At 47.3% G+C, this 9,753-nt stretch overlaps 1 protein-coding gene across 2 annotated transcripts in view; it reads left to right on the top strand.

The window, feature by feature from the left end:
* Positions 1-7,048: 7,048 nt before the first annotated feature.
* The window catches only part of MSH6 (mutS homolog 6), a 16,139-nt gene continuing 13,434 nt past the window's right edge, over positions 7,049-9,753 (top strand). The window contains exon 1 of one of the 2 annotated variants that reach the window (XM_021718797.1): positions 7,049-7,324. In XM_021718797.1, coding sequence (XP_021574472.1) covers positions 7,165-7,324 — 160 coding nt within the window. In that variant the 5' untranslated portion in view covers positions 7,049-7,164. The remainder of the gene's footprint in view (positions 7,325-9,753) is intronic. The other variant, XM_021718798.1, reaches the window with a different exon arrangement.

Below are 9,753 nucleotides of genomic sequence, written 5' to 3'. Positions count from 1 at the left end.
GGACCTTCGGCCTGGGTGAGGGGGCTGTGGGGGGGCGACGACCGCAAGCTGTGAGCGCCGGGGGTGTGTCACCTGCGGGCCGAGGGGCCTGATTGGGCAGAGTGAGGATGGCGGGGGCGGGGCGGGGAGAGGTGGGTGTAGGGGAGCCGACCGCGCTGGGATCGGCTCCGCCAGCCCCAGGGTAGACTGCACGTGCACCGAGACAAATGAAAATAGAAGCTTATTTTGGCGCACGTGGCACTTACGGTCGAGTGGGAAAAAATGTCAATTTACGAAATAACGTAATTTTTATGGACTGTTCTGTGGGAGGGTGGGGCACAAATTTTTTTCGGATTTGAGGGTGGGTCTCAAGGATGTGTGGACTCGACTGCGGGGAAGCCTGCCGGGTGGTATCCTCCTCGCTTTCTGGGCGGTTCAGTGCTACGGTATTCCAGGGCTTGGCAGGCTTTTTATCAGGGCAGCCAGCGACATTTTGAAAAGCTCGCTTTTACTGTTTATCAGATACTGTACTGAACACAAAGCCGTTTGAACACATGAAGAGAGGCTCACAAGAAAACTCATGCAAGATGAGAGAGCTAGGTAGTCGTTCTGAGTAATCGATTTCAAATGTCCTGACTTTAAGGTGTCCTGCAGAAATTCTCAGGCTTTTCTGTATAATTATAATAGCGTTACCTTCCTTGAAGCGACCCTTCAAGGAAGGGTGCATTAGTAGAATCTGTGGGGAACAGAGCCAGCACCTGCAATAACAGACTCTTTCATGGTGAGAAGTGAGTGATGTGTTGTTTCCGTGTGATTCTTGAATCCAAACTAAACAGGTGTATTTATTGCAAGATTGTACATCCCTTTTTTTTCTTTTTAGTTGGAGTCTCACTCTGTTGCCCAGGCTGGAGTGCATGGCCTCCACAGCCTTAACCTGCTGGGCACATGCGATCCATAAGCCCCAGTCTTGCACGTAGCTGGAACTACAGGCGTGTGCCACTACACCAGCCAACTTTTTTACTTTTTTTTTTGAGTTGGAGTGTCACTTGGTCACCCAGACTAGAGTGCAGTGGCCGCTTCCGGCCACCGCTGCCTCGCCTGCTGGGCTCCAGCAATCCTTCTGCCTCAGCCTTCCGAGTAGCGGGAATTACAGGCGCTTGCTACCATGCCCGGCTGATTTTTTGATTTATTGTAGAGATGAGGTTTCACTGCCCAGGCAGGTCTCGAACCCCGCGGGCTCAGGCAATCCACTCACCTCAGCCTCCCAAAGCGCGGGATTACAGGCTGAGCCACCGAGCCCGGCTAACTTTTTGATTTATTGTAGATGAGGTCTTGCCAAGTTGTCCAGGCTGGTCTCGAACCCCTGGGCTCAGGTGATCTTCTTGCCTCAGCCTCCCAAATTGTGCGGATTACAGATGTGAGCCACTGCGCCCAGCTTACATATATACTGAATAGCTTATGCTACTTGTTGTTGTTTTTTTTTGAGTTGGAGTCTCACTCTGTCGCCCAGACTGGAGTGCAGTGGCCACTCCCGGCCACCGCAGCCTCGACCTGCCGGGCTCCGGCGATTCTTCCGCCTCAGCCTTCCAACTAGCCGAAATTACAGGCATGCGCTACCACGCCCGGCTAATTTTTTGATTTATTGTAGAGATGAGGTCTCGCTGCCCAGGCGGGTCTCGAACCCATGGGCTCAGGCAATCCACTCACCTCAGCCTCCCAAAGGCGCGGGATTACAGGCTGAGCCACTGAGCCCGGCTTGCTACTTGTTTTTTGATGTCTGAATTTAAAAGACTTGTAAAAACATAAAATCATATACACTTGACCTCTCTCTATGGAGACAGGTTCCAGAGTATTCAGTTAAGATAGGAGTTTGATACTAGGCTTCCAAAGAAACTCTCGTATATAGATTGGTCTTCATTCAACAAGTGTTCGTATACCTACTCAACTAAGTACAGCATTAGGCACTGTAGATTTTGGGTATATCAGTGAATGGGACAAGCAAAGAGGCAGTTCTAGAGTGCGATGGGAATTTTTGAGACACAGATTGGTACTACTGCGCCCAGGTGGGAGTGCAGTGGTATGATCATAGCTCACTGCAACCTGGAACTGCTGGGCTCAAGCCATCTTTCCGCCTCAGCCTCCCTGAGTATCTAGGACTGCAGGTGTGAGCCTGTTCTGGGGAAAGGAAAGGAGTAGGAAGCTGGTTCAGGAAGGGGATGGTCCTGTGAGTTGAGGATAAGATACAGGAGGGGGGCTGGAGAAGTTAGCCTTGGAAAGCATAAGTGGGGATCCACTCTTGAACAGTTTAAGCCATAAAGACATTTGGACCGATTCCAAGAGTCATTTGAAAGCTTTAAAAGATATTAAGCATCTTTTGAATTGTTTGTTGTTTAGATTTTCTCTGGTGAAGTATTCTCTTTTGCCTGTTTTTTCCCTAGTTTTTGTCGGTTGTCTGTGCTGTCCTTTCACTTAGTTTATGGCATCTTTTTTTTTTTTTTTTGAGTGGGAGTCTCTGTCACCAGACTGGAGTGCAGTGGCCGCTGCCGGCCACCGCAGCCTCGACCTGCTGGGCTCCGGCCATCCTTCCGCCTCAGCATTCCGCCTCAGCATTCCGAGTAACCGGAATTACAGGCGTGCACTACCACGCCCGGCTGATTTTTGATTTATTGTAGAGATGAGGTCCCACCAAGTTGCCCAGGCGGGTCTCGAACCCGTGGGCTCAAGCAGTCCACTCACCTCAGCCTCCCAAAGGTGCGGGATTTATAGACTGAGCCACCAAGCCCGGCTATGGCATCTTTTTTTTTTTTTGAGTTGGAGTCTCACTGTGTTGCCCAGACTGGAGTGCAGTGGCCACTTGCGGCCACCGCAGCCTCGACCTGCTGGGCTCTGGCGACCTTTCCGCCTCAGCCTTCCAAGTAGCTGGAACTACAGGCGCGTGCTACCACACCTGGCTAATTTTTGATTTCTTGTAGAGATGAGATTTTGCCAAGTTGTCTAGGCGGGTCTCGAACCTGCGGGCTAAGGCAATCCACTCACCTCAGCTTCCCAAAGGCGCAGGATTACAGGCTGAGCCACCAAGCCCAGCTCATCTTTTTCTTTTTCAAGTAGGAGTCTCACTCTGTCACCCAGGCTGGAGTGCAGTGGCATGCTCATGGTCACCCCAGTGTCGACCTGCTGGGCTCCGGTGATCCATCTGCCTCAGCCTTCCAAGTAGCCAGAACTACAGGTGCGCATACCACGCCAGGCTAATTTTTTGATTTTTATTGTAGAGATGAGATATCGCCAAGCTGTCTGGGCTGGTCTTGAACCTGTGGGCTCAGGCAGTCCACTTGCCTTGGCCTCCCAAAGTGCTGGGTTGACAGCCTGAGCCACTGAGCCTGGCCAGCCTAACTTGTTTTAATTGATTTAATTAAAACAGGTAATTTTAACACAACATTTGTGAGTATTTATGGGCATACATGTGATATTTTGTTACATGCATATAATGATTATATCAGGATACTTAGGGTATAAAAAAGGTATTTTTAATTTTGTTTTATTTTGAGACAGAGTCTCCCACTCTGTCACCTAGTGGCTTGATCTTGCCTCTCTGCAGCCTCGACTTCCTGGGCCGAAAATGATTCTCCCACTTGAGCCTTCCAAGTAGCCTGTCACCCAGGCTAGAGTGCAGTGGCACAGTCACGGCTCAGCCTCGACCTACTGGACTTAGGTGATCCTTCCTCCTCAGCCTTTTTTTTTTTTGAGTTGGAGTCTCACTCTGTCACCCAGCCTGGGGTGCAGTGGCCGCTCCTGGCCACTGCAGCCTCGACCTGTTGGCTCTGGCGATCCTTCCGCCTCAGTCTTCCAAGTAGCTGGAACTACAGGTGCGCACTACTATGCCTGGCTAATTTGTTGATTTTTATTGTAAAGATGAGATCTCACCAAGTTGCCCAGTGGGTCTTGCTACAAAAATTCAAAAAATCAGCTGGGCGTGGTAGCGCATGCCTGTAATTCTGGCTACTCGGAAGGCTGAGGTGGAAGGATCACTGGAGCCCAGCAGGTTGAGGCTGCGGTGGCCGGAAGCATGCCACTGCACTCCAGTCTGGGTGACAGAGTGAGACTCCAACTTAAAAAGAAAAAAAACAAACACAAAAAAATATAATTTCAATACAGAAGGAAATAACTGACTCAAAGTAGCCAGTGATTGCTTTTTAAGGTTTCATCGTGTCATCCATCTTTAAGGGATTTAATTGCCTTTAAGTAGAGCAAGCAGGCCTGATCTCTGGGTATCCTTAACCTTTCCTCTTCAGAAAAATCTGACCTGGCCAATGCAAATTGAAGCCTGAAATATGCTTGATGTGGGAGACATGTTCATTGGTATTTATTTTTAATCTGTTTGGCTAGTCTTTCAGAAGTTACTGTTAAAGTTCAGACTGAGAACTGATCTTGTAGAGAGACACAGGTTATTTCACTTCTCTTTTTTTTTTTTGAGTTGGAGTCTCACTCTGTTGCCCAGACTGGAGTGCAGTGGCCACTCCGGCCACTGCAGCCTCGGCTGGGCTCCGGCGATCCTTCCACCTCAGCCTTCCAAGTAGCTGGAACTACAGGCGCGCGCAACCATGCCCGGCTGATTTTTTGATTTATTGTAGAGATGAGGTCTCACCAAGTTGCCCAGGTGGGTCTCGAACCCGCGGGCTCAGGCAATCCACTCACCTCAGCCTCCCAAGGCACGGGATTACAGGCTGAGCGACTGAGCCCGGCTTAATTTTTTTGATCTATTGTAGAGATGAGGTCTTACCAAGTTACCAGGCGGGTATCGAACCTGTGGACTCAGGCAGTCCACTCAACCTCAGCCTCCCAAGGCGCGGTATTACAGGCTGAGCCACCAAGTCCGGCTTAGTTTTTTTTTTTGCGTTGGAATCTTACTCTGTTACCCAGGCTGGAGGGCAGTGGCATGCTCCCAGATACCACATCAACCTGCTGTGCTCAGGCGATCCTTTTCCCTCAGCCTTCCAAGTAACTGGAACTACAGGCACACACCACCATGCCCAGCTAAGTTTTTGATTTATTGTAGAGAATGAGTTCTTGCCAAGTTGCCCTGGCTGTTTTCAAACCATTGGGCTCCGGCAGTCCTCTCACCTCAGCCTCCCAAAGTGCTGGGGTTATAGGTGTGAGCCACCATGCCCTGCCTTACAGGTTTCTACACTTAGATTTTTTGAAGAAAGGGATACTTTTTATTTTATGATTAGGACTAATCATGATTAGGCTTCACTTGATTAATTATTCAAAAATGTCTAAAATATTGTTTGTAGTGTGCTTATTTAAATTTTATAGTGGGACTCAGTGGCTCACACCTGTAATCCCAGCACTTTGGGAGGCCAAGGTGAGGGGATTTCCTGATTCCATGGGTTTGAGACCAGCCTGGGCAACTTGGCAAGACCTCGTCTCTACAATAAATAAAAAAATATTAGCCAAGTGTGGTGCTGTGCCTGTAGTTCTACCTGCTTGGTAGGCTGAGGTGGAAGGATCACCTGAGCCCAGTGGATTGAGGCTGCAGTGGCCGAGAGCAGGGTACCACTGCACTCCAGCCTAGGTGACAGGGGTGAGACTCCAACACCCAAAAACATTTTTTTTCTCATATTCATTGAAACCTTTTAAGCCTGCCTAAGAAAGTCTTAAAATCTAATAGTTTGGCAGAGAATGTCAGTGGCTTGTGGCTTCTCCATCACTGAGGGCCAGCTCTCCTGTGTATCTGTCAGCTACATCCTTTTTCTCCTTCCTTCGTTTTCTCAGAGAAAGCTCACGGAGCTAAATCAGTTTTTGTGAAGATTTGATCTGTTTTTGATTTTTTAGGCATTTATTATTATTATTTGAGTTGGAGTCTCACTCTGTCACCCAGCTGGAATGCAGTTGGCATGCTCACGGCCACTGCAGCCTTGACCTGCTGGGCTCAGGTAATCTGTCCACCTCAGCCTTTCAAGTAGCTGGAAATACAGGCATGCCACCGCGCCTGGCTAAATTTTTTTTGATTCATTGTAGAGATGAAGTCTCACCAAGTTGCCCAGGTTGGTTTCCAACTCTTGGGCTCAGGCAGTCCTCTCACTTTGACCTCCCAAAGTGCTGGGATTATAGGATTGAGCCACCACACCCATTCTGTTGGCATTTATTTTTGGCATGTTTTTTCATGAAATTAGTTTGTGGGGAGAGGGTAGTAGAGTGCTAGGTGACTTTTCGTATATATAAGAATGTAACTGGAAACAGATGCCAAGAAAAGTCTAATTAACTAGATAACTTATATTAGTAAATTACATAGTGTTTTATATTAATATTGTGGGTTAGATACCACTTCTAATACATATCTCCTATATTTTAGTGTAGATACTACTCACTATAATTTGGAGAGCATTTACAGTGAGTCCGTGCCTTCTTCCTGAATTCTGCCACAGTATCGATTGATTGATTTAGTCGGAGTCTCACTCTCGCCCAGGCTGGAGTGCAGTAGAATGCTCACAGCCACCTCAGCCTTCCAAGTAGCTGGAACTACAGGCATGCGCTACCACACCCGGCTAAATTTTTTGATTTATTGTAGACATGAGATCTTGCCATGTTACTCGGACTGGTCTCGAACTTCTGAGCTCAGGCAATCCTCTCGCCTCAGCCTCCCAATGTGCTGGGATTACAGGTGAGAGCCACTACGCCCAGCTTGACTTTAAAATTATTATTATTATTACTATTTTTTTGAGTTGGAGTCTCACTCTGTCGCCCAGACTGGAGTGCAGTGGCCCTGCAACCTCGACCTGCTGGGCTCCGGCGATCCTTCCGCCTCAGCTTTCCAAGTAGCTGAAACTACAGGTGTGCGCTACCACGTCCGGCTAATTTTTTGATTTATTGTAGAGATGAGGTCTCGCCAAGTTACCCAGGTGGGTTTTGAACCTGTGGGCTCAGGCAGTCCACTCACCTCAGCCTCCCAAAGCGTGGGATTACAGGCTGAGCCACCAAGCTCGGTTTAAAATGATTAATTCTAGAGTTTCTGTGCTTAAATATTAATGTCAGAAGATTTCTAGGGAATCTTAATTATACCTACCTTGGAATTGTTTTTTTGTAGGTAATTGTCTTTAAGGAAACTTAATGATATGTTAATTAAATTATGTATTTCCTTTTGGCAACAGTTGTGACTTCTCACCTGGTGATTTGGTTTGGGCCAAGATGGAGGGTTATCCCTGGTGGCCTTGCCTGGTTTACAACCACCCCTTTGATGGAACATTCATCCGTGAGAAAGGGAAATCAGTCCGCGTTCATGTACAGTTTTTTGATGACAGCCCAACAAGAGGCTGGGTTAGCAAAAGGCTATTAAAGCCATATACAGGTAAGAGTCACTGCTGGGGAAGGGAGGGAAGGAGAGTCTTTCTCCATACAGTGAAATTAAGTGTATTTTACTCTAATAGATTGCAAGGGTAGCGTTTATGAAAGCTCTGTCGTAAGAAAGGGATAAGATGGAGTTGGTCTTTAGCCAGTTTGTTTTGTGGAATGGAACCTTTACTTCTATCCTTAGAGCAATATTATTTCCTTAAAAGGAAAAATTATCTTATGGTTGAAGGTAATAACCAGAATACCAAATGAAGACACAAGAAGGGTAAATTAAATTCTCTCCATCTTACAGAGTCGAAAAGAAAGTTTATGCTGTCAAGATACAGAGCATAAGTGACATTCTGTAGGTCAGATGGAGAAGTGTACTACCAGGCTTCCAGACTGCTTAACCGTAATCACATCTGAGTTTCACAGCAGACTTCATGACTTTTCCCCAAGCCCAGTCTTAAACATCACAGACATCAGCAATCCTGCATGTTTACCCTTGCCTGGGCTCAGTGAACCCCACCTGTGTCTTGAATTATATACAGTACATGTACAATATGATGGCACTGTATACTAGGGCACAAGCAAGTTCTCATTCTTTATCTTCAGATTCTCTAGGCTAGTACATTGTTGAACTCTGTTGTAGAATCAGAACAAGGGTCAGTTTAACAGAATCTCTGGGAGTCATGCCTTATCCTACAAAAGGGTGGGGGGATCTAAGAGAAGTCTAAATAGAAATCTGACATATAGGATGAAAAGAGAATCAGAAAATTTGGTTCTTTTTTGGGGAGGGGGTCTCAACTCTGTCTCCTAGGCCAGAGTACAGTGGTACAATCACAGGTTATCACAGCTTCAAACTCCTGGGCTCAGGCAGTCCCCGCTCATCAGCCTCCCAAGTCACTGGGACTACAGGTGCCTGCTACTATGCCTGGCTAATTTTTTTTTTTTTTTTGAGTTGGAGTCTCACTCTGTCGCCCAGACTGGAGTGTAGTGGCCGCTCCTGGCCACCGCAGCCTCGACCCACTGGGCTCCGGCGATCCTTCTGCCTCAGCCTTCCGAGTAGCCGGAATTACAGGCGTGTGCTACCACGCCCGGCTGATTTTTTGATTTATTGTAGAGATGAGGTCTCGCTGCCCAGGCGGGTCTCAAACCCGCGGGCTCAGGCAATCCACTCACCTTTTTTTTTTTTTTGAGTTGGAGTCTCACTCTGTCACCCAGACTGGCGTGCGGTGGCTGCTTCCGGCCACTGCAGCCTCGACCTGCTGGATTCCAGTGATCCTTCCGCCTCAGCCTTCTAAGTAGCTGGAACTACAGGCGCGCACTACCACGCCCGGCTAATTTTTTTATTTATTGTAGAGATGCGGTCTCGCCAAGTTGCCCAGGTGGGTCTTGAACCCGCAGGCTCAGGCAATCCACTCACCTAAGCCTCCCAAAGCATGATTACAGGCTGAGCCACCGAGCCCGGCTGATTTTTTTTTGGGGGGGGACAGTGTCTCACTCTGTCTCCCTGACTGGAGTGTAGTGGCATGGTCACAGCTACTGCAGCCTCTATGTGCTGGGCTCAGGCCATCTACTTCACACTGTCAAGTAGCTGGAGCTACAGACCTGTGTCACCATGCCCAGCTAATTTTTTGATTTATTGTAGAGATGAGGTGTCACCAAGTTGTCAGACTGGTCTCAAGCCCCTAGGCTCAGGCAGTTCTCTTGCCTCTGTCTCCTAGAGTGTTGTGAGATTACTGGTTTGAGCCACTGCACCTGGCGCTCCCTTTTTTTTTTTTTTAAGGAAATGAGGTCTCACTTTGTCACTCAGGCTGGATTCAGTGATGTGATTATAACTCACTGCAGCCTTGAACTCCTGGACTTAAGTAATAGAAGGGTGCCACTGCACACGGCTGATGCAATTTTTTTTTCTGATACTGTTTACTCATGTTTAAAATGGTCTCTCATTGAAATGATGAATGAGAATGTAAGACTAATTTTGAGATCATTTTATAAAATTAGTGCTGGGCATTGTCCTTTAACATTCCCAGTTGTTGAAATACACGCATGTTAATAAATCAGCACAGAGGCAGGGGTGAAAAAAAGTAGGCCTTCTTTGTTGTTGAGATTTTCTTGGAGTTGTAAGTTGAGATTGGATTAGTCATTCTTGGGAATATCATTAGATAACCTGGTGGGGCGGAGTGCAGTTAGTTGTAGGAGACACTCTGGGAAAAGTTTTAGAGCCACCTCCGAGTGATTGAGCTGCCTCCAGGTGATTTTGCATGTTGTTTGGTGCCGCTCTTCAGAGAAATGGGAAATCCTAGCTTTAGTTTAACTTAGGTGGCACATAAGTATTGCAAATTCCATGGAAGTTTAGGTTTCTCTGTTTTAATGTACAGAAAGAAGGAAATATACGGGTTAGATCTGTTACATTTGGACAGTTTTTTTTTTTTTTTTTTTTTT

Source organism: Carlito syrichta, unplaced genomic scaffold (genome assembly GCF_000164805.1).
Source record: "Carlito syrichta isolate Samal-C Ts95f unplaced genomic scaffold, Tarsius_syrichta-2.0.1 Scaffold313473, whole genome shotgun sequence".
NCBI classification, from domain to species: Eukaryota; Metazoa; Chordata; class Mammalia; order Primates; family Tarsiidae; genus Carlito; species Carlito syrichta.
This window is presented reverse-complemented; position numbering and strand designations above follow the sequence as displayed.